We start from the raw sequence: 25,135 nt of genomic DNA on the forward strand, positions 1-25,135 counted from the left end.
TGCCACAGATCACCAAGCCACAGCAGCAGTCAGTTAGTTGATTCAGACTCCTAGGATGAACAATGGAAGACACTGGCATTTTTTGCTCCTCTCTAGCGCCATAAAAAAAACCCAGGCCAGGGGCTGAGGCTGTGGCTCAGTGGCAGAGCGCTTGCCTAGCATGTGTGAGGCACTGGGTTAGATCCTCAGCACAACATAAAAATAAACAAATAAACAAATAAAATAAAGGTATTGTGTCCACTAAAACTATTTTTAAACTAAATAAATAAATAAAAATAAGCCCCAGGCCAAACAAATTATTACTCTCTTCAACTCTACTGGCAGCAAACTTAAATTAGGTTTCACTAACAGACCGGTTCTGGAACCAGCCTCAGTGTCCATCAACAGGTGAACAGATAAAGAAAATGTGGTATATACACAAGGGAGATTTATCCAGTGACAAAGAAGGGTGAAATCATGCCATTTGCAGGAAAATGGAGGGAAGTGGAGGTAAAACTCAGAAAGACAAGGATCACATGTTTTTCCCCATATTTGGAATCTAGAAAGAACAAAGGTAAAGAGCAAAAGCAGTACTAGTAAAGAAGGAGAAGAAGGCTGGGGGAGAAGGAGAGGGGAAAGAGAGAAATAGGGGTGCTGGATATGATCAAGGTACCTTATATGTTAGGAAATTGTCCCAGTGAAACCCATTTGCATGAAATTGTTACAGTGAAACCCATTACTGTGTATGATCAATATGCAATAATTATAATACAAATAAAATAAAACTAGGCGATGGAGGCAAAGGCTTAGAGTCTCCTGCAAGACTGAGCAAGAATGAGCCTATGTCCTCAAGCCTGAGGACACCTGACTAATCAAGACAGCTACAAGAGTCAGAGTTGACCTAAATCCCATCACCAGTGGATGAATAGATAGAGAAAATGCAGCATAAACATACAATAGAATACTATTCAGCTACAAAAAGTGAAATCCCGTCAACATGGATGAGCCTGGATGATATTATAATAAGCTAAATAAATCAGGCACAAAAAGACAAATACTGCATGTTCATCCTAAGATCAGGAAACATGCATATTTCCTGATACGGTCATTGAGTGGATGCTAAATAAATCCAGAGTTGCCATATTTCCTGAAGACAAACTTACAATGTAAACTTACTTCATAGTAAGACAAACTTACTTTGACATGTTGACATGATTCAACTGACCTGTAGTATCTCAACAAATCTTCAAAAGTTTCCTGAGTCATCTCTGACTTGCAGAAAAAATTTAAGTTTTATGAACTATTAAAACAACAACTGTGAAAAGGAAACTGTCTCATGACAAATAGGTGGGCTGCTATTAAAGCAGTCTCTAGAAGAAAAATCATAAAGGCAAGTGCCTTTGTTATTAACAAAGAACAACCTAAACAAAGAAGCACATTTTAAAAATTAAAAAGAGCATCAAAATAAACCAAAAGACAGTAGGGAGAATTCAAAAAGACAAAGGATAAAAAGAACCAGAACAACACACACTAATATATGTAAATAAATAAATAAGATAAATACCTCATAAATCTGGTCCCAAAAAAAAGTTATACCAGATTAGAAAGAGAAAAACATAAACACAGGTATGGAAGACATTAAAATAACAAACTATTATATAAAAATGTACAGCAACACTTTTGAAAATATATAGAAACTACGATTTACTAACAAAATACAAATTTATAAACTTTACAATTGTATAATTTATTATCAAGTTTATAATTTATATAAATATAAATTTGCAAAGTTGACCCAAGAATGAATAGACAGCCAATATAGTGTGGCTGATATGACAGAGACTGAAAATTCATTAAAGACAAGGCTGGGGTGTAGCTTAGTGGTGGAACATTTGCCCAGCATGTGTGAGGCCCTGGTTCAATCCCCAGTGCTGCAAAAATAGTAATAATAGTATTTTGCACAGTTCTGGGGCAGAATACTACTCATTACCACTAAAAGATCAATAATTTTGAACATTTAAAGAGCTCCTGCAAATAAAACACAAATAATCCAGGGCTGGGGTTGTGGCTCAGTGGTAGAGTGATCGCCTAGCACGTGTGAGGGCACGTGTGAGGGCACATGCGAGGCCCTGGGTTGTCTCCTCAGCACCACATGAAAATAAATAAATTAAATAAAGGTATTGTGTACAACTAAAAAAATAAATATTAAAAAAACACAAATAATCCAAATAGTATATGGAATGAGCGATCACAGGAAAGGGGCTCTTTTTAAAATAAAATAAATAAATGGAAAGAGGTTCCACTTCACTATCATCAGGGAAGTGAAAATGGAAGAGACAGTGACTTGCTCCTTTTCACTCATCAGATTGGGAATAATTTTTTTACATATAAGATACAGCCACGGGGCTGGTGTTGTGGCTCAGTGGTAGACTGCTTGCCTAGCATGCATGAGGCACTGGGTTCGATCCTCAGCACCACATAAAAATAAAATAAAGATATTGTGTCCACCTAAAACTAAAAAATAAATATATTTTTTAAAAAGAAGACTCAGCCAGGTGTAGTGGCACACACCTATAATCTCAGCCACTCAGGAGACTGAAGCAGGAGGATCACAAGTTCAAAGCCAGCCTCAGCAATTCAGCAAGGTCCTGTCTCAAAATAAAAAGGGCTGGGGATGGAGCTCAGTGGTAAAGTATCCCTGGGTTCAATCCCCAGTACCAGAAATTAATTATTTAATTAATTAATTAATTAAAATATAAGATCTAGTGCTTGCAAAGAGGTGTTGAAAGAGGCACACCTCATTAGTGGGAACGTGACCTATTATTGCACTTTTGGAAAATTAATATGACAATACCTATTTGAAATCCCACATCTGGGACTCCGCCCTAGAGAAATGTTTACTGGTGAATTGTTCATAGTAGCAACAAATGGTAAACTGGAAATGCCCTGCATGTCCTCAAAGGTGGAATGGTTGCATAATCAGAGTACACTCATATCATGGGACATTAAGCAGCTATTAAAAATAATGAGTTAGATATCTATCTCTTTACCTGGAAAAATTCCATGATGTATGTGCTGCCAAATAAACAAACAAACAAACAAGTAGAATAAACAGGTAATACACTCTCAGATATAAAAAAAAAAGATTTGCACAAAAACACAGAACACATAGTGCTGTTAATATTAATTACCTGAAAATATATGTACATATTAATTATCTCAAGAACAGAAGGGTTGGTTAAAGTGAAGCAAAGGAACAACACAAAGTAAAAGTAAATAGCATCAATAGGCACGTGCCTACAGTCCCTCCTACTTGGGTCTTGAGGAGGATGGTGACCCAGGAGACCCAGACCAGCCTGGGAACACAGCAAGACCCAGTCTTAAAACAAAGAAGTAGAAAACATTTATAAATAGTACAATGTTCACCAAAGGCCTGGAATACACAATACTATGATATGACCGCGCATATTGAAAGGCTGCACACCAACTTGTACTGGTGAATAAAGGGGACGAAAGTATTACAAAACCTCCAGAGGAATTGTGAGCAATTAAAAGGTGATGTTTAATAGATAAATAAGCCTAAGGATTTCATTCCCAGATATAATGACAAGAGTTGTGTAACACCACAATAAACTTGCACGGACACGGTGACTACAATACACAAAGGATTTCCTCCTTTGTATATTTATTTTTTACTTTTTAAGCTTTATGTTATTTTATTCCCAGCTTTATTGAGGTATGGCTCACCAGTGGAAATTGTATATATTTAAGGTGTATGTAGTGATGTTTTAATATATGTATACATTATAAAGTGATTGCCACAATCAAGCTAATTTGCACATAGCACCTTTTTCTCCTTATAATTTCCTCATCGTATTTGATCTTTCCAACAGCCCTACAAGGTAGCAATTATTGTGAATCTCATTTTATAGATGAGGAAACTGAGTTTAAAGAAGACTCAGAGATGGCTACGGTGGTGCATGACTGTAACCCCAGGGGCTAGGGAGGCTGAGGCAGAAAGATCCTGAGTTCAAAGACAGCCTCGGCAACAGCAAGGTGCTAAGCAAGTCAGTGAGACCCTGTCTCTAAATAAAAAAGAATACAAAATAGGGCTGGGATGTGGCTCAGTGGCAAAGTGCCCCAAGTTCAATTCCCAGTACCACCCCCACCCAAAAAAAAAAAAAAAGAGACTCAGATAAAAAGAGTAAAGTCACTGGAATCTGAAAGACCTTGAGTTCATGTCCTGTCTCTTCTTTTTCACAGCCATGTGCCCTTGGACAAATCATTCTATTTCCCTAAGTTTTCATTGTCCTGTTTTCAAAGTGGAGGTAAAAATAGTCACTTTGGGGCTAGGGATACAGCTCAGTGGTAGGGCACTTGCCCAGCACGTGCAAAGCCCTGGTTTGGATGCCCAGAACCAATTAAAAATAAAAGAGCTTCTTTGAACAAGAGTCATGAAATTGAGAAGTAAAGCATGAAGGGTGCTTGGCATACCACCATCATAGCACCTCTTATTAGCAAAGAGAATGAACCTCCCAGACTCTCCCTATCAGCTCGTTTCCCCTCTTCCCCTCCCATCACAATGACCACCCTCCCTCCTCTTCACCAGCAGCCCGGGCACTGCTGCTGAAAATCATGCACAAGGGTCTTCAGGAACTTTCTTCTTCGACACTCCATCTTCATCCTTCCAGCTGGGAAGTGTTTCTCAAATTGCTCCTCGTTCTTGGATCCCTACCAGAGAAATGACAAGCAGGGACTGGTCCTGATTTGGGTGGATGCGCAACAGCTGCAGAGAGACTCAGTTGGCCACAGAAATGCACATGTCCCTGCCGACGTCCTTCCTCATCAAAGACCTAACCTCAATGTGTGCTACCAGGTCACACGGCTGTCATTTAATGGTGCTGCTGGGCCAATGGAGGGTCTCTTGTCCACATGTTTACATGTACTAAGGGGCTTGTTGAAAAATTAAGTTGAATCAGCAGTGTGTACGCATCTATTCTTCAAAAAAAACTGCAGTACGGCTTGACTTTAGTCAATACAGGAACAGAAACTTGAGGCACACTTTTTTCTTTTCTTTTTTTTTTTTCCTCTTTTCTCTCTTCAGTGCTGGAGATTAAACCAGGGGCTTCACACATGCTAGACAAGTGCTCTCCCACTGAGCTACATCCCCAGCCCTTTTTCTTTTTTTTTAAAGAGAGAGAGAGAGAGAGAATTTTTTAATATTTATTTATTTATTAGTTTTCGGTGGACACAATATCTTTATTTTATTTTTATGTGGTGCTGAGGATAGAACCCAGCGCCCTGCGCATGCCAGGCGAGTGTGCTACCGCTTGAGCCACATCCCTAGCCCCCCAGCCCTTTTAATTTTATTTTGAGAGAGGGTCTCACTAAGTTTCCCAGGCAGCCTCAAACTTGCAATCTTTCTGCCACAACCTCCTGAGCAGCTGGGATTACAGGCATGTGCCACCACGCCTGGCTCCATTTCACACATTTTAAGTATTTTCAATATGCACCTATTCACACGGCTTTCCTGAGTTGCTTAGCGCCTCCCTTTTTTTGTTGAGGCTGACTTTGAACTCTTGATCTTCCTGCCTCAGCCTCCCCAGCCTCTGGGATTACAGGCGTGCGCCACTGCACCGGGCTCTGAGATGACTTCTGATCTGCAGAAATGTTTGGCAGAGGAAAAGGGCTTCAGTTTAGTGTGAGATCACTGGATGTTGAGTTATTCAAGCACCGATCAAAGAACCCCCCTGATCTTCCCACTTATGATCTCTTTCCATAGCCTGTAATTACTTACAGTAAAAAAGTGGTTTTGAAGACATGGGTGATTTTTTTACTGGGAGGTCCCTGATTCACCTTCACAGCATGAAGGGTAGACAGCAGAGAATCCTAGAAATGTTTTGCATGAAGGAGGTTTTGGTTTTTTGATTTTTCACCTTCCTCAGGCTGGGCTTCATCACCAGACCTCATCACCAACTCCTGTTCCGTCTGTGTCCCAGACTCCAGATACCTCGACTATCAAGACTTTGTGCCCAGCCCAGGCCCAGACCCATGACTATCTCCTCTTTTTGTTGTTGTTGTTGTTGTTGTTGTTGTTTTTGTTTTTTTTTCCAACTGAATTTTTTTTATTGGTTGTTCACAACATTACAAAGCTCTTGACATATCATATTTCATACATTAGATTGAAACGGGTTATGAACCCCTAATTTTATCCCAAATGCAGATTGCAGAATCACATCAGTTACACATCCACAATTTTACATAATGCCCTATTAGTAATTGTTGTATTCTGCTACCTTTCCTATCCCCTACTATCCCCCCTCCCCTCCCCTCCCATCTTCTCTCTCTACCCCATCTACTGTAATTCATTTCTCTCCTTGTTTATTATCCCATTCCCCTCACAACCTCTTATATGTAATTTTGTATAGCAGTGAGGGTCTCCCTTCATTTCCATGCAATTTCCCTTTTCTCACCCTTTCCCTCCCAACTCATGTCTCTGTTTAATGTTAATCTTTTCTTCCTGCTCTTCCTCCCTGCTCTGTTCATAGTTGCTCTCATTATATCAAAGAAGACATTTGGTATTTGTTTTTTAGGGATTGGCTAGCTTCACTAAGCATAATCTGCTCTAGTGCCATCCATTTCCCTGCAAATTCTATGATTTTGTCATTTTTTATTGCTGCATAGTACTCCATTGTGTATACATGCCACATTTTTTTTATCCATTCATCTATTGAAGGGCATCTGGGTTGGTTCCACAGTCTGACTATTGTGAATTGTGCTGCTATGAACATCGATGTGGCAGTATCCCTGTAGCATGCTCTTTTAAGGTCTTCAGGGAATAGTCCAAGAAGGGCAATAGCAGGGTCAAATTGTGGTTCCATTCCCAGCTTTCCCAGGAATCTCCATACTGCTTTCCAAATTGGCCGCACCAATTTGCAGTCCCACCAGCAATGTACAAGTGTACCCTTTTCTCCACATCCTCGCCAGCACTTGTTGTTGTTTGACTTCATAGTGGCTGCCAATCTTACTGGAGTGAGATGGTATCTTAGGGTGGTTTTGATTTGCATTTCTCTGACTGCTAGAGATGGTGAGCATTTTTTCATGTACTTGTTGATTGATTGTATATCCTCCTCTGAGAAGTGTCTGTTCAGATCCTTGGCCCATTTGTTGATTGGGTTATTTGTTATCTTATTGTCTAATTTTTTGAGTTCTTTGTATACTCTGGATATTAGGGCTCTATCTGAAGTGTGAGGAGTAAAAATTTGTTTCCAGGATGTAGGCTCCTTATTTACCTCTCTTATTGTTTCTCTAGCTGAGAAAAAACTTTTTAGTTTAAGTAAGTCCCATTTGTTGATTCTTGTTATTAACTCTTGTGCTATGGGTGTCCTATTAAGGAATTTGGAGCCCGACCCCACAATATGTAGATCGGAGCCAACTTTTTCTTCTATCAAACACAGAGTCTCTGATTTGATATCAAGCTCCTTGATCCATTTTGAGTTAACTTTTGTGCATGGTGAGAGAAAGGGATTCAGTTTCATTTTGTTGCATATGGATTTCCAGTTTTCCCAACACCATTTGTTGAAGATGCTATCCTTCCTCCATTGCATGCTTTTAGCCCCTTTATCAAATATAAGATAGTTGTAACTTTGTGGATCAGTCTCTGTGTCCTCTATTCTATATCATTGGTCCACCCGCCTGTTTTGGTACCAGTACAATGCTGTTTTTGTCACTATTGCTCTGTAATATAGTTTGAAATCTGGTATCGCTATACCGCCTGATTCACACTTCCTGTTTAGAATTGCTTTTGCTATTCTGGGTCTTTTATTTTTCCATATGAATTTCATGATTGCTTTATCTATTTCTACAAGAAATGCCGTTGGGATTTTGATTGGCATTGCATTAAACCTATAGAGAACTTTTGGTAATATCGCCATTTTGATGATGTTAGTTCTGCCTATCCATGAACAGGGTATATTTTTCCATCTTCTAAGATCTTCTTCTACTTCTCTCTTTAGGGTTCTGTAGTTTTCATTGTATAAATCTTTCATCTCTTTTGTTAGGTTGATTCCCAAGTATTTTATTTTATTTTGAGGATATTGTGAATGGAGTGTTTTTCCTCATTTCCGTTTCAGAAGTTTTGTCGCTGATATACAGAAATGCCTTTGATTTATGCGTGTTGATTTTATATCCTGCCACTTGATTTTATATCCTGCCACTTTGCTGAATTCATTTATTAGTTCTAGTAGTTTCTTTGTAGACCCTTTTGGGTCTTCAAAGTATAGAATCATGTCATCTGCAAATAGTGATAATTTAAGTTCTTCTTTTCCTATTTTTATGCCTTTAATTTCTTTCGTCTGTCTAATTGCTCTGGCCAGTGTTTCGAGAACTATATTGAATAGAAGTGGTGATAGAGGGCATCCCTGTCTTGTTCCAGATTTTAGAGGGAATGCCTTTAACTTTTGTCCATTCAGAATGATGCTAGCCTGAGGCTTAGCATAGATAGCTTTTACAATGTCAAGGTAAGTTCCTGTTATCCCTAGTTTTTCTAATGTTTTGAACATAAAGGGATGCTGTACTTTGTCGAATGCTTTCTCTGCGTCTATCGAGATGATCATATGGTTCTTATCCTTAAGTCTATTGATGTGGTGAATAACATTTATTGATTTCCATATATTGAACCATCCTTGCATCCCAGGGATGAATCCTACTTGATCATGGTGCACAATTTTTTGATGTGTTTTTGTATTCGATTCGCCAGAATTTTATTGAGGATTTTTGCATCTAGGTTCATTAGAGATATTGGTCTGTAGTTTTCTTTCTTTGAGGTATCTTTGCCTGGTTTCGGAATCAGGGTGATGTTGGCCTCATAGAATGAATTTGGAAGAACTCCCTCTTTTTCTATTTCCTGAAATAACTTGAAAAGTATTGGTATTAATTCTTCTTTAAAGGTTTTGTAAAACTCCGCTGTATACCCATCCGGTCCTGGGCTTTTCTTGGTTGGTAGTCTTTTGATGGCTTCTTCAATTTCATCCATTGATATTGGTCTGTTCAAATTGTGTGTATCCTCCTGACTCAGTCTGGGCAAATTATATGACTTAAGAAATTTATCGATGTCTTCACTATCTTCTATTTTATTGGAATATAGGTTTTCAAAATAATTTCTAATTGTCTTCTGTATTTCTGTAGCATCTGTTGTGATATTGCCTTTTTCATCCCATATGTTAGTAATTTGAGTTCTCTCTCTTCTTCTCTTCGTTAGCATGGCTAAAGGTCTGTGGATCTTATTTATTTTTTCAAAGAATCAACTTTTAGTTTTGTTAATTTTTTCAATAGTTTCTTTTGTTTCAATTTCATTGATTTCTGCTCTGATTTTAATTATTTCTAGCCTTCTGCTACATTTGCTGTTGTTTTGCTCTTCCTTTTCTAGGGCTTTGAGATGAAGTGTGAGCTCATTTATTTGTTGGTTTTTTCTTTTTTTGAGGAATGACCTCCAGGCGATGAATTTTCCTCTTAAAACTGCTTTCATTGTGTCCCATAGATTCCGATATGTTGTGTCTGTATTTTCATTTATCTCTAAGAATTTTTTGATTTCCTCCTTTATGTCTTCTGTAACCCATTGATCATTCAGTAACATATTGTTCATTTTCCATGTGATGTAGGATTTTTCCTTCCTTCTTTTATCATTGATTTCCAGTTTCATTCCATTATGATCAGATAAAATGCAAGGTATTATCTCCACCCCTTTATATTTACTGAGGGTTGCCCTATGGCATAATATATGGTCTATTTTTGAGAAGGATCCATGTGCTGCTGAGAAAAAAGTATATCCATTTGATGATGGTTGATATATTCTATATATGTCAGTTAAGTCTAGGTTATTGATTGTGATATTGAGTTCTATAGTTTCTTTATTCAACTTTTGTTTGGAGGATCTGTCCAATGGTGAGAGAGGTGTGTTGAAGTCACCCATAATTATTGTGTTGTGGTCTATTTGATTCTTGAACTTGAGGAGAATTTGTTTTATGAATGTCGCAGCACCATTATTTGGTGCATAAATATTGATAATTGTTATGTCTTGTTGGTGAATGGTTCCTTTTAACAGTATATAATGTCCTTCATTATCCCTTTTGATTAACTTAGTCTTGAAGTCGATTTTATTTGATATGAGGATGGCCACCCCTGCTTGCTTACGAGGACCGTTTGCGTGGTATATTTTTTCCCATCCTTTCACCTTCAGCCTGTGTATGTCTTTTCCAATCAGATGTGTCTCCTGGAGGCAGCATATTGTTGGATTTGTTTTTTTAATCCATGATACCAGCCTATGTCGCTTTATTGGAGAGTTTAAGCCATTAACATTCAGAGTTACTATTGATATATGGTTTGTACTTCCATCCATGTTTGATTATTTATCCTTTTTTAAAAAAATTTAGTTTGTTTCTCCATGATTATCTTTCCCCTCGCCCTGTCTTTACCGAGGCACTTCCTACTGATGGTTTTGGTTATTGTTTTTCATTTCTTCCTCGTGTAGTGTTTTGCACAAAATGCTTTGCAATGCTGGTTTTCTGGCTGCAAATTCTTTTAACTTTTGTTTATCATGAAAGATTTTTATTTCGTTGTCATACCTGAAGCTTAATTTTGCTGGATACAGAATTCTTGGTTGGCATCTATTGTCTTTCAGTGTTTGAAATACATTGTTCCATGACCTTCTTGCTTTCAGTGTCTGTGATGAAAAATCCGTTGTTAACCTTATTGGTTTACCCCTGAATGTAATCTGTCTCCTTTCTCTTGTAGCTTTTAATATTTTCTCTTTGTTCTGTATATTGGATATCTTCATAACAATGTGTCTTGGCGTTGGTCTACTGTGATTTTGTGTGCTCGGTGTCCTGTATGCATTTTCAGTTTGTATATCTGTTTCCTTTTTTATTTCTGGAAAGTTTTCTGTAATTATTTCATTCAGCAGGTTACTCATTCCCTTGGTTTGAATCTCTGTACCTTCTTCTATCCTGATGACTTGTAAGTTTGGTTTTTTTATGTTATCCCATAACTCTTGGATGTTTTTCTCATGATTTTTTACCAGCCTTTCTGAGTTGGCTAGACTGTTTTCAAGATGATATATTTTGTCTTCATTATCTGATGTTCTGGCTTCTACTTGCTCCACTCTGTTAGTGATACTCTCAATTGAGTTTTTAATTTGGTTTATGGTTTCCTTCATTTCTAGAATTATTGTTTGATTATTTTTTATAATCTCTATCTCCTGATAAAGATGCTTAACTTCTTCTTTTATCTGTTTATGTAATTCATTCTCAATGTGTTCTTTCGCTGCTTGAATGTGCTGTCTTGTATCCTCTTTAAGTTTTCATTCCATCTGTCTAAGGTGTTCCTTGAGTTCTTTATATGACCATTTTTCTGATGACTCTAGGTCCTCCTGAATATTTAGGCTGTCCTGCATTGTTTGTACTCCTTTTCTTCCTTGCTTTTTGAAGCTGCTCATGTTACTTCTTGTTCTGTTTGACTAATGAGTTACTGTTTACTCCTATAAATTTATTAGATGCTTGGGAGGAAAGGTATTAGAAGGGAAGGGAAGAAGTCACTAAAGAGAATGAGAGTAAGCAGGTAGAATTCAAGGAAGGGGGGATAAGATAATTGAAAAGAAATGAAAAGACAAAAGAAGAAAAAAATAGGAAATAAAAAAAGAAAAAAATTTAAAAAAATAATAAAAAATTAAAATTAAAATTAGAAGAAAAAAATTTTAATTTTTTTTTTATTGGTTGTTCACAACATTACAAAGCTCTTGACATAACATACTTCATACATTGGACTGAAGTGGGTTATGAACCCCCAATTTTACCCCAAATGCAGATTGCAGAGTCACATCGGTTACACTTCCACAATTTTACATAATGTCCTATTGGTCATTGTTGTATTCTGCTACCTTTCCTATCCCCTACTATCCCCCCTCCCCTCCCCTCCCAACTTCTCTCTCTACCCCATCTACTGTAATTCATTTCTCTCCTTGTTTATTTTCCCATTCCCTCACAACCTCTTATATGTAATTTTGTATAGCAATGAGGGTCTCCCTTCATTTCCATGCAATTTCCCTTTTCTCACCCTTTCCCTCCCATCTCATGTTTCTGTTTAATGTTACTCTTTTCTTCCTACTCTTCCTCCCTGCTCTGTTCATAGTTGCTCTCATTATATCAAAGAAGACATTTGGTATTTGTTTTTTAGGGATTGGCTAGCTTCACTAAGCATAATCTGCTCTAGTGCCATCCCTTTCCCTGCAAATTCTATGATTTTGTCATTTTTTATTGCTGCATAGTACTCCATTGTGTATAGATGCCACATTTTTTTTATCCATTCATCTACTGAGGGGCATCTGGGTTGGTTCCACAGTCTAGCAATTGTGAATTGTGCTGCTATGAACATCGATGTGGCAGTATCCCTGTAGCATGCTCTTTTAAGGTCTTCAGGGAATAGTCCAAGAAGGGCAATAGCAGGGTCAAATGGTGGTTCCATTCCCATCTTTCCCAGGAATCTCCAAACTGCTTTCCAAATTGGCCTCACCAATTTGCAGTCCCACCAGCAATGTACAAGTGTACCCTTTTCTCCACAACCTCTCCAGCACTTGTTGTTGTTTGACTTCATAGTGGCTGCCAATCTTACTGGAGTGAGATGGTATCTTAGGGTGGTTTTGATTTGCATTTCTCTGACTGCTAGAGATGGTGAGCATTTTTTCATGTACTTGTTGATTGATTGTATATCCTCCTCTGAGAAGTGTCTGTTCAGGTCCTTGGCCCATTTGTTGATTGGGTTATTTGTTATCTTATTGTCTAATTTTTTGAGTTCTTTGTATACTCTGGATATTAGGGCTCTATCTGACGTGTGAGGAGTAAAGATATGTTCCCAGGATGTAGGCTCCCTGTTTACCTCTCTTATTGTTTCTCTTGCTGAGAAAAAACTTTTAAGTTTAATTAAGTCCCATTTGTTGATTCTTGTTGTTAACTCTTGTGCTATGGGTGTCCTATTAAGGAATTTGGAGCCCGACCCCACAATTTGTAGATTGGATCCAACTTTGTCTTCTATCAGACGCAGAGTCTCTGGTTTGATATCAAGTTCCTTGATCCATTTTGAGTTAACTTTTGTGCATGGCGAGAGAAAGGGGTTCAGTTTCATTTTGTTGCATATGGATTTCCAGTTTTCCCAACACCATTTGTTGAAGATGCTATCCTTCTTCCACTGCATGCTTTTAGCCCCTTTATCAAATATAAGATAGTTGTAACTTTGTGGATCAGTCTCTGTGTCCTCTATTCTAAACCATTGGTCTATCCGCCTGTTTTGGTACCAGTACCATGCTGTTTTTGTCACTATTGCTTTGTAATATAGTTTGAAATCTGGTATTGCTATACCGCCTGATTCACACTTCCTGTTTAGAATTGCTTTTGCTATTCTGGGTCTTTTATTTTTCCATATGAATTTCATGATTGCTTTGTCAATTTCTACAAGATATGCCGTTGGGATTTTGATTGGCATTGCATTAAACCTATAGAGAACTTTTGGTAATATCGCCATTTTGATGATGTTAGTTCTGCCTATCCATGAACAGGGTATGTTTTTCCATCTTCTAAGATCTTCATCAACTTCTCTCTTTAGGGTTCTGTAGTTTTCATTATATAAATCTTTCACCTCTTTTGTTAGGTTAATTCCCAAGTATTTTAAAAAACAACATGAAAGAAAAATGAGAATAAAAGAAAAACCCAAATCAAAAAAAAAAGAGAAAAAAAAAACTAATAAATGCAGTCTTAGAGTTTGATTAACTTCTCTTCCAGTAGGTGGCGCTGTGCCCACCAGGCCAAGTTTCTCCTGTCAATACGCAGGAACCAATCACTGTGCAGCAGCTCCTCCCAGACTGGGCAAGTCTCCAACCCTGAGTGCCTAGGGCCTCCTCTTGTGTCTAGTCACTTCCCACTTTTCCTCTGGCCAGGCCCCTCTCACGGGTGCCGCTCACCACAATACTGGCTACACGCCAGGTCTGCTGCTCCCGGGAGCCCTGTTTTCATGAACGACTGGGCACACTCTTCCAGTTTGCCATTCCCTCAGACCCTAAGTTTGTAGAGCTTGGGGCTGAGAATCCTCAGCGAATTTTACTTGCCCTCCGGTAGCCACTCCCCCGGTAGCTGGTGCAAGAGACCTCAGCTGTCAGCACTGGTGGGAGCGGTAGTTCCGCACTGCGGGTCCTGCGCCACCTCTGATTCCCTGGGTCTGGCTATCGTGCTCACGGGAGAGCTGGGAGGGGCCCTTACGGGAGAGCTGGGAGGGGCCCTTAAGGTTTCCCAGATGTGTGGAGAGGGAAGGCTAGGGAATTACACACCTGTAGCCGCAGGTTTCAATGAAGTTATCTCCTCCGCCGCAGTCTGATGACGTCAGTTCTCTGCCATGGTGGTATCTCTTGCAAATGGCGACAGTTCGTTTCCCTTTGCCGGGCGACCAATGCAACGGGTGGGTCCTTACTGTCTCTCCCAAGCCCCGTTTCAAACCTGTGGCCACTACCTATGAAGGCTCGGTGGGCATTTACCTCCGTAGGATGAGAAGGGCTGACCAGTTGTTTCAGCCGGATGGATTAGTGCTGAGTCACAGCTGTTTGTCTGCGGGAAGCAGGCGAACGGGAGCTTGAATTCAGCCGATCCAGGCTCAGAGTGTGTTCTGAGAGGCCCAGACTGTTCGCCCCAGATCCACGTCAGCTCAGCATTGCCTAGTAATCCTGAGCAAACAGATTTAGGTTGTTTATGACTCCCTATGCCTGCACAGCTGAAGAGGTCAGAGACTTGATCTCTCTGCGCCCGCCACCATGTTGGGACTATCTCCTCTTCCTCCTGGGAATTGCCCCTGGTGGCTCTGTGCAGGTAACATCGACACCAGACAAGCAACAGAGCTTTAAGATATGTGCTGAGCTGGTTCAAGAGGCTGCCAGACTGGGCATTTGATTTCACTGCTCGAGACCCTGCAGAGACACTGTGCCTGTCTGAGCCTGTGGGTGGGAACCTTCTGGGGGAATACACCCAGCTTTAAGGGAATGTGTGGACTCTGGCTGTCCTTGGGTGGTTTCCATGAGCGTGGCCAAGACTGGGAGCAGACTCAGAGAATCTACAACTGTCATGTGCTTCTGAACAGCAAGGGATCAAGAGTGGCACCTATAGGAAGTCGCATCTGTGTGATGTAGAGATTCTAGGGCAGGATCCTATCCAAGAAAGCAATTTTACCATGCCTGGGCCCAGTCTTGAGTCACCGTCAGCACACCAGCAGGCAAGATTGGTCTAGCTGTCTGTGGTTCCCTCAACTCTCTCTAGCATTGGCTCACACTGGAGCAGAAATACTCACCTACCCTTCAGCTTTTGGATCTGCTACAGGCCCTATCCACTGGGAAGTATTGCTGTGCTATGCCATTGAAACCCAGTGCTATGTTGTGGCAGCTGCACAGTGTGGACACCACCATGAGAAGAGAGCAAGTTATGACCACAGCATGGTAGTAGCCCTTGGGGAACAGTGGTGGCCCATTGCTCTGAAGGGCCAAGACTCTGCCTTGCCCAAATTGACCTCAGCTTTCTGCAACAGTTGTGCCAACATCTGCCTGTGTTCCAGCATCACAGGCCTGACCTCTGTGGCAATTTGGTCACCCACGGTCTTAAGGCTTTGACTTTAATGAATTGAGACAGACAGACACACACACACACACACACACACACACACACACACACACACACCACCCCACTACATTGTGAGGTGATGCTACTGTGATTTGTAAACAGGATCCAAGCACAGCTTCCTTCACTTGGAGAACCTTGATTCTCAATTCTTCTTTCCCCTGAGCTCAGATTTCAGTTTCAGAAAAAATGGAATTTTATGTACTCACTGTTTATTTCATGAAAACTGAAATTATGCTGAGGACTGAGAAGCACTGGCATTGAAAAAATAATCATCATTAAAAAAAAAGAAAAGAAGTTCTATCAGTTACGGCACCACATGTTTAATGGAAAATAAGGAGCTGTAAACAAAATTAGGGATGTGAAGACATCACCAAAATAAATTATGTGAGAAATGAAATGCAAGGTGCAGAACAATATTATAGTATGCTACTTTTATGTATAAAAAGGGAGAGAGAGAGAGAGAGAGAGAGAGAGAGAGAGAGAGAGAGAAGAGTAGAAGGCCACCCAAGAATTACTAACAGGGATTATTCCTGAAGAAGGCTTGTAAAGTGGAAAGGCAGAGCCTGTGTTGGGGGACGGCATTTCATTATTTCATTGCATAGTAACTTCCTCAACCAAAAGTTAGAATTACACATTTAAGAGGTTAATTTTTAACTGGGCATAATTTCACATACCTGTTATCCCAGCTACATGGGCAACTGAGGCAGGGATCACAAGTTCGAGACCAGTCTGAACAACTAAATGAGACCTCATCTCAAAATAAAAATGACTGGGGTTGTAGGTCAGTGACAGAGCACTTGCCTAACGTGTGAGGCCCTGAGTTCAGAGTCCAAAAGTTAACTTTTGTGCAGACATGATCTTAAATTTGCAATTCTCCTGCCTTAGCCTCCTGAGGAGTTGGAATGACAGGTGGGCACCACAGTGGCCCACTTAAAACTTAATTGTTTAAAAGAAATCAGAAGGCCAGTGGGGGATAAGGTAAAAATGAACGTATTCCAGGAGACAGGAAGACGCCCTTGGGAGACAGAAATGCAGATCCCAAAGAACAAAGCACAAAGCATGCCACAGTGTTGAGCAAGGGTGCAGGAGGGATTCCCTACAGAGGGCTGACACAGACAGCCCAGGGCTGAGAGGAAAGCACTTTCAACATGGACGTGGTTTGAAATCTCACTCCCAAGCATAGCACCCAACTCATAACAGGTGATCAAGAAATGTCTGATGAACTCATTCATTCAGTGTCTGTTGACTGCTCATCTTCCCGAGCTTCCCTTGATGGTATCGATCTCCTTCCCCGCGAAGTTTTCCTGTGAGGGATGGATGAGAATCCAAATGCCCATCGAGGTCCTGAACACCCAGGACCACCCTGCCCAGGCACTTCCATGAGGCTCCCTCTGGACGGAGAGGGGGATGAGGGAGGTGCCCCAGTGAGGGGGGGAACCCCCAGGAGTTTCTCTCTCTCCTCACTTGCTCTGTAATCCCAAAGCACACATCTTCCCCAAAGAGAAGGTGACATGTGACAAGAGTAGAAACAAAATAATTAGTATCCTCTTCCTTAACGAGGAGCCATGGGGATGGAGTCCCCAAGGGTCCCCAAATTATAAACATCCTGCTGCACCCCCAGCCTCCCACTCACCAGCCCCAGGCTGCAGGTGGGGGGAGCACATCAGTTCCTCCCACAGACATCAGGTCCACCTCCACCTCCACCTCCACCACCAGCCCAAGTTGCCCCCCATGCCCTTCCTTCCTAAGCTTCTTCTGTCAGCTAGGATTAAGGAGATTTGCTGAGACCACCCATTGCGACGCCATCCTGGTGAGCAACTGAGGGGAGAGAATATGGAGCTGGAAGGGGCTAGAGGAGAGGAAGCCGTTTCCTTCCTGGGTGCTGAGAGGACTGAAACCAATTCTAGACTCTCTGAGTGGACAAAGGGGACAGCGGGAAGACCCTCTTTGTCAGGACTTGTGGGAGGAAGTGCACAGGGTCTGCAGTTGGGGGAACCTACATAAACGGAAGACACGTTGAAAAACAGGTTTCTCCAATACAGTGGTTCTCCAAGTGTGGTTGCTGGCCCAACAGCACCAGCATCTCCTGGGGACTTTCTAGAGGCACTGATTCCTAAGCCCACTCCAGATACTCCGTAGTTTGGGCCCAGTTTTCTGTGATTTAACAAGCCCTCCAGTTGGCCCTGATGCATGCTGCAAATGTGTTCCAGAAAGGGAATGACAATATGATGTGCAGTCCAGGAAAACCTGTGGTTTGCATTACAAAAACCTCAAACCCCACTCCAACAAACCTTGAAAAGTGATATAGGGCATTGCTGGAGGTTTCTTGGAATTAGAGATTTTGATGCTAATATTTCTTTAAAACCCCCCATTTAACATTTCTTCCACCTTTGAGGTTCATGCTCTACATAGCAGCTGTTTTAATCCAACACCTTGAGATCACCTGTATCCTTTTTTTTTTAAGAGATAGGAGAGGGAGAGAGAGGGGGAGAGAGTGAGAGAGAGAGAAAAAAAAAAATTTTTTAATATTCATTTTTTAGTTTTCAGCGGACACAACACCTTGGTTTGCATGTGGTGCTGAGGATCGAACCCAGGCCGCACGCATGCCAGGCGAGCGCGCTACCGCTTGAGCCACATCCCCAGCCCTCCGTATTTTTTTTTTTAAGACAAGGTCTCCTGCTGCCTAGACCAACCTCAAACTCCTGGGTTCAAGTGATCTTCCTGCCTCAGACCTCCAAGCAGCTTTGGGGACCATAGGTGTGCACCATCATCACAGTTACCTAGATCCTTTTCCTTTACAGACCTACAGGTATACTATGTTCTCGTTTACATCCTAATCACTTCAGCAACCCTTGGATTTTTCTGGAGACTTACGTTCCTTGGAAGGCAGAGGGATAAGAATTTATAATTTTTGTAATGTATTATTTTTTCCTAGCATGTGTTGACAGAATAGAGTTTAGCTCTGAAATGCCACATCTCATAAAAGTTGGCCATGGCCAGGGCAATGGAACAAGAGAAAGTGAAGGAAAATCTAAGTTCAGATGACCTGCAAGCTAGATGCCCCAGCAGTTCTCTCAACCCCAGTATTCCTACTGTTGTTCTAAGAATACTCATAAATAATCTAGCTTCAACCTGATACAAATATTTCATTAAATTCTTCTGATGGGGCTGGGGATGTGGCTCAAGAGGCAGCGTGCTATCCTGGCATGCGCGGGGCACTGGATTCGATCCTCAGCACCACAAAAAAATAAAATAAAGATGTTGTGTCCACCAAAAACTAAAAAATAAATATTAAACAATTCTCTCGCTCGCTCTCTCTCTCTCTCTCTCTCTCTCTCTCTCTCTCTCTAAAAAAAAATTCTTCTGATGTATTCTCATTTGAAATTGTTTTTTAATGTGCCCGTAACTAGGTAAGAAGTGAATTGAGCAAAATAATATCCTCTCTGGCAGAAAGAGACAATATAAGGACTTGGTAAGTCATGCCATGGTAAGTTTTCTATTGCACATCATCTACTTATCTTCAGAGAAATGGATACTGGCACTTAACACATTCTTCATTGATGTTCATTAAAGGAAATGAAGGGCCAGGCACCGTGTTGCATACCAGTAATCCCAGAGGCAGGAGGATCACAAGTTCAAAGCCAGCCTCAGCAAAAGTGAGGGACTAAGCAACTCAGTGAGACCTTCTCTCTAAATAAAATACAAAATAGGGCTGGGGATGTGGCTCAGTGATCAAGTGCCCCTGAGTTCAATTCCCAGTACCAAAAACAAAGGAAATGAAGGATAAATGTGCCCACTGGGAGATGGAGACTGAGAAAGAAAACAGCCAGCCTTTGGTCTTGTATGATTGCAATAAAATATCTACTTCTATGGGCTTTGACATGAAGCCTCTCCTAAGTCCCAAATTGATTAAGACAAAACAGAGAAAAGTCAAAAAAAAAAAAAAAAACCAGAGAAAAGTCAACACCTACCAGCAGCTCAACAGATTACAGTAGCTAAGGATGAGCACCCAAATTCTTTCTAAATAGATGGGCAAATAAGACCAAGTTCAGACCCATTAGCTATGTAAAAGAGATGAATGAAAATATTATCAAAATGTCCCCAGGTGTTTATATTCTTTTTTAATATTTTTAGTGCATTACAGGTATACATAATAGTGGGATTCATTTTAACATAATCATATATGCATGTGATATAATTTGTTCAATTTTAGACCCCAGTATTTTCTCTTTTATCCCCTATTCCCTTCCTCAACTCTACTGGTCTCCCTTCTATTTATTTATAGTTTTTTAATTGGTACTTTATACATGAAGGTAGACGTCACTGTGGTATATTCACATATGTGCACAGCATAATTTGGTAAATTTCATCCTGCAGTCCCTCCCCTTTCCCATTCCTCCTCTTTCCTCCTCAGGCCCCTTCCTCTACAATTCTTTAAATATGTCTCTGGAGTCTGTATCATTTAAATCACTACTTTTATATGATTTCATAACCAAATGTTACTTTGCAGCTCATTTTTCTCATGATCATATCAACAGCAGGAAGAAGCACCTAGCATGCTTTGCTTTTCATCAAATGGGCATTTGAGCACAGTTTTGTCATGTTTATAGAAACAGTTTACCTTTGAATAGGCCTGACTGTGCCCCAGGTTTTTATTTTGAACAAGCTTTTTAAACAGCTATTGGACTTTATATAAACAATGTACATTTTATGGTGGTGCAGAACTATTTCAACTGGAAGTAACAGTCTGTCTAGAACATTAAAAAATTTAAATGACTTATCCTACAAAGCTACTGTTCATGGGAAAATAGGCTTCCAAAATGCAAATAGATTTAAGAGTCCCTGTTTTTGGTATGGGTTTTGGTTTTAACCAATTTCCAAGCTCTCCTTAAATTTCTGCCTAGCCAGCTGGCTTTCAACTGCATTCATCAATGGTATCTGACTCCCCCTGAAAATCTACTGACTGCTACCCCAGCATGCTGAACACTCAAGGCTAGAAGACCACTCCCCAGCTCACTAAAGCATTCCTGCTCTTATACACTGAATTAAGTCATTTTAAATAACTCCAAGACTAATCATGCTGATTGTAGTTGCTACTGCAATTGTATCACTTAATTAAATAGTATATCTAATACAACAGTAATTTGATTTCACAGTGCTGGGAATCAAACATGACAGGCAAGTGCTCTACCACTGAATTACACTTAATAGCAATGTTTTAATTATTTTAGTTGACAAATATTGTATATATTTACAGTGCACATGATGTTTAAATCTGCATATGCAGTAGAATTGGTAAATCAAGCTAATGAGCAAATGCATAACTTGACATACTTTATGTGATGAAAACACTTAAAATCTACTCTCCTAACAATTTCCAAGAATGCAATATATTAACTGTAGTCACCATGTTATACAACAGATCCCTTCACCTTACACCCTTTGACCAACACTCCCCAATCCCCACCCCACAGCCTCTGCTAACCACTCTCTACTGTCTGCTTCTATGAATTTGATGCTTTGAGATTCCACATATAAGTGAGATCATATGTATTATTGTCTTTCTGTATCTGACTTCATTTAGCATAATGTTCTCCAGGTTTGTCCATGCTGATGCAAATGACCTTCCTTCCCTCTTAGGGCTGAATAGCATTCCACTGTGTATACACATGCACCACAGTTTTCTTCTTTGCAGTGTGGGGGGAGGGAACCCAAGGTCTCACACACACTAGGCAAGTGCTCTACCACTGAGTTGCACCTCCAGCCATTAGTCTGTTCTTAATACAAAATTGATGTTCAAGCTGTATCTTGCTGGTGGAAGGGTGAAAGGGAAGGAAAGAAAGAGAAAGAGGAAGAGATAATGGGAAAGGAAGAGAAGAACATGACTAAGTTCCCTCTATTTATAGGCTTTGGGTTTAAATTTGATTCCACTGTGTTTTCTGTGAAACTTTGCTCTACTAAAAACAAAGGTATATCAGTCAGCTTTCCATCATTGTGACAAAATACCTGAAATAATGAACTTATAAAGAGGAAAAGGTTATTTTAGTCCACGGTCATTTGGCCCTGTTGCTTTGGACCTGTGGTAGCAGAGTACATTATAGTGAAGCACATGGCAGAGGGGACCTGTCCACCTCACGGCAGTCAGGAAAGAGAGAGTGAGGAAGGGAAGGAAGGAGGGACTGGGGTCCTACATCTCCTTCAAGGACAGGCTGCAATGACCTCACTTTCTCTCACTAGGTCCCACCTCTTAAAGGCTCCAGCCATAGAGTCATGACTAAGCCTTAAAAGCACGTGGGCCTCTGGCGCCACTTATCCAAACAATAGCAAAAGGTGACTCAACTTGGACAACATCTAAATTGACTATGAACAACTGAGATCTCTGAGACACTGGCTGTCTCAGGCATGAATAGCTCAGGGGAATGGAAACCCAGTAAAGACAGCCTGAAGACAGGGTAACACAAAGGAATTTGCTGTAAGGAGTGTGTGGATTCGCACAGAACCTTCTTGGTCTCAGCAGAAAGCTGAGAGTGGGTGCCCATCTGACTCCCAGTTTTATATTGCTTCCCTCACCCATTTCCAGCCAACAGAGGATGCCCATGAAACCAGAAAACCAAACGACAGTCTCAGAATTCCTCCTCCTGGGACTCTCAGAAAAGCCAGAGCATCAGAACCTCCTTTTTGGATTCCTCCTGTCCCTGTACCTGGTCACTGTGCTGGGGAACCTGCTCATCATCCTGGCCATCAGCACAGACTCCCACCTGCACACGCCCATGTACTTCTTCCTCTCCAACCTCTCCTTGGTTGACATCTTCTTCTCCTCCACCACTGTCCCCAAGATGCTGGTGAACATCCAGACCCGGAGCAGAGCCATCCCTTTCGCAGGCTGCCTCGCCCAGATGTACGCCTTCCACCTCTTCGGGACCATGGACAGCTTCCTCCTGGCCGTCATGGCTATAGACCGGTTGGTGGCTATAGTCTACCCTCTGCGCTACTCTGTCCTCATGAGCTCCCGGGTCTGTGGGCTATTGGTGGGGGGGTCATGGCTGGTCACCAACCTCCAGTCCCTGGTTCACACTTGCCTCATGGCTCAACTGACCTTCTGTGCCAGCTCTGAAATTCCCCATTTCTTCTGTGACCTCATGCCCCTGCTGAAGCTCTCCTGCTCAGACACGCACACCAACAAGCGGGTGGTCTTTGCTTTTGGCATCGTCATGGGCATTGGTCCGCTCTCCTGCATCCTCCTCTCCTACATCCGCATTATCCGAGCCGTCTTTAGGATCCCTTCTGTGCAGGGCAAGTGGAAAGCCTTCTCGACTTGTGGCTCTCACCTCACTGTGGTGTCACTGTTCTATGGGACCATCTTTGCTGTGTACTTACAGCCTGCATCCCCCACCTCCTCCCAAAAAGACAAGGCAGCTGCGTTGATGTGTGGGGTGGTCATCCCTTCGCTGAACCCTTTCATCTACAGCCTAAGGAACAAGGACATGAAGGCAGCCCTGAGGAAGCTGGTTGGCAGAGTAGCCTCCTCCTAGTCTCAGTGGGAGCAGATTGGGTGTCCTATGTGTTCTGGGACCATTATTGGGTACTAGGCACACAGAGATGCATCCCAATCCTGGCCTCAAAAAGTTCTGAGTCTGGCAGGGAACAGAGTCGCCTAAATAAATCCTTATGATATGATGTGGTTAGTGTGTCATAAAGAGATGAACCAAAGGGGAAGCATTCATTTTCTCCATCAGAGACACAGGGCAGACTTCTAAGTAGCCTGAGAATAATCTTCAGGCTTATAGAATCACTATGTGGATAACACTAGTCCAACAAAAGATGTGGCTACAGTCGTATTAACACGGACAACAGCAGCCACGGCCTAGCTAGTTATATCACTGCACCTCCTAGTGTTGAGGAAAGATTTTGAACACATCTTCTGAGATTGGCAGCCACTGGCTGTGTCCTCCTTGGGTGCTCCTCAGACTTCCACTTAAGACTATGAATTTGAATGAGAAATGATGCATCTACAGGCTTCCATGTCCCCATCTTGGGTTATTAAAGATGTTGGCACTTGGCTTATGAAGATCTCAATTCAGTAGGTCTGACATCAAGCCCTGGAATCTGCCCTTTTTACAACTCCAGGTGGCTTTGATTTGAGAAGCCTAAGGGCCAGAGTTTGGGGACCAGCTCTGTTCTAGCTCCAAAACCTATGTACTTCCAGTGACAGCCATCCCCTGAGGCTGAACCGGGGATGCTACAGGTATAAATGACAGCAAGATGATCCGGTGGCCTGGAAAGTTTGGTTGACTTTTAGTCCCCCAAGTTGAAGTCCTAATCACAAGTGCTTCAGTATGTCATCTTATTTGGAGACGAAGCCTTTACAGAGGTTGATTAGGTAAAATCCAATATGAATGCATCCTTAGTTAAAAGCAGAATTTGGAGCTGGAGGTGTAGCTCAGCAGTAGGTAAAGCATGTGCTTGGCATGTATGAGGACCTGGGTTTAATCATCAGAACAAAAAAAGGGGCAGAGAGAATTTGGACACAGGCATGCACACACGGAGAACACCATGTGAAGAAATTAGGTGATGCTTCTATAGACAAAGTAATGCCAGAAAGTGCCAGCAAACCTCCAAAAGCTGGCAGAAAAGAACAAACAGATTCCCTGTCTTACAGTGCCCGGCCCACATCTCGACCTTGGACTTCTAAGCTCCAAAACTGTAAGACAATGAATCTCTGTGGTTTAAGCTACCTGGTTTATGGTACATTGTTACAGCATCCCTAGAAAACTAATACAGTCAGTTTGCTGCAAAGACTGTGTCTATATACATCTTCTCAAATTCACAAGGGACTCTGGGTTATAACTGGAGAAAAGATAAAGGACTTAAATTGCATGGATTCATTTTTTGGGTATTGGTGTGATGACCATAATGATGCTGACCACTGAGATTTACTATTTGCACAGGGCTAAGCCCTTTGTATGCACCATTTCATTAAATTTCAAACAACATTCCTATAAAAGATGTATTTTTTTAAAAAACACACTTTTCTTACAGATGAAAAAAGTGGGGTTTGGAAAGTAAAGCTGCTGACAAGAATAGCTGAGATTCAGAGGACCCAGCCCAGAGCCTGGATCTTGACAAGGACATGACATTGTCTGGAATTCAGTGTAGAGCAGGGTCTACAGGCTACAGCCCACAAGACTGATCCAGTCTGCAATCTGTTTTTTCTATATCCTGCAAGCTAAGAGTGATTTTTTTTATTTTTTCATGGTAGAAAAATTAAAAGGATATTCCTTGACAGACTAAAATAAGGTTAAATTCTAATTCTGCCTATGAATGAAGTTTTACCCCAACACAACCACGGCCACTTATTTACATATCATCCATGACTCCTTTCACACTTCTAATGCAAGACTGGGTCGTTTCCACAGAGACTCTGCACACACAAAGTCTGAAATATTTACTAGCTG

At 41.2% G+C, this 25,135-nt stretch overlaps 2 protein-coding genes and 1 pseudogene across 7 annotated transcripts in view; 2 read left to right on the forward strand and 1 right to left on the reverse strand.

Annotated features, from left to right (window-relative positions):
• SLC1A6 (solute carrier family 1 member 6) overlaps positions 1-25,135 on the reverse strand; it is a 140,882-nt gene that overhangs the window by 104,501 nt on the left and 11,246 nt on the right. The window lies entirely within an intron of this gene.
• Positions 14,812-15,662, forward strand: LOC308645174 (deaminated glutathione amidase-like; annotated as a pseudogene). Its single transcript has 2 exons — positions 14,812-15,288; positions 15,402-15,662. The product of its transcript is annotated as a deaminated glutathione amidase-like (transcript).
• Positions 22,271-23,212, forward strand: OR1I1 (olfactory receptor family 1 subfamily I member 1; the record flags this gene model as incomplete). The annotated part of the gene is made up of 1 exon (XM_081287757.1): positions 22,271-23,212. One exon carries the CDS (start codon positions 22,271-22,273, stop codon positions 23,210-23,212), a length of 942 nt encoding a protein of 313 aa, XP_081143883.1.

The sequence above is a fragment of the Spermophilus citellus genome (assembly GCF_964194105.1).
Source record: "Spermophilus citellus genome assembly, chromosome: 3".
Classification (NCBI taxonomy): domain Eukaryota; kingdom Metazoa; phylum Chordata; class Mammalia; order Rodentia; family Sciuridae; genus Spermophilus; species Spermophilus citellus.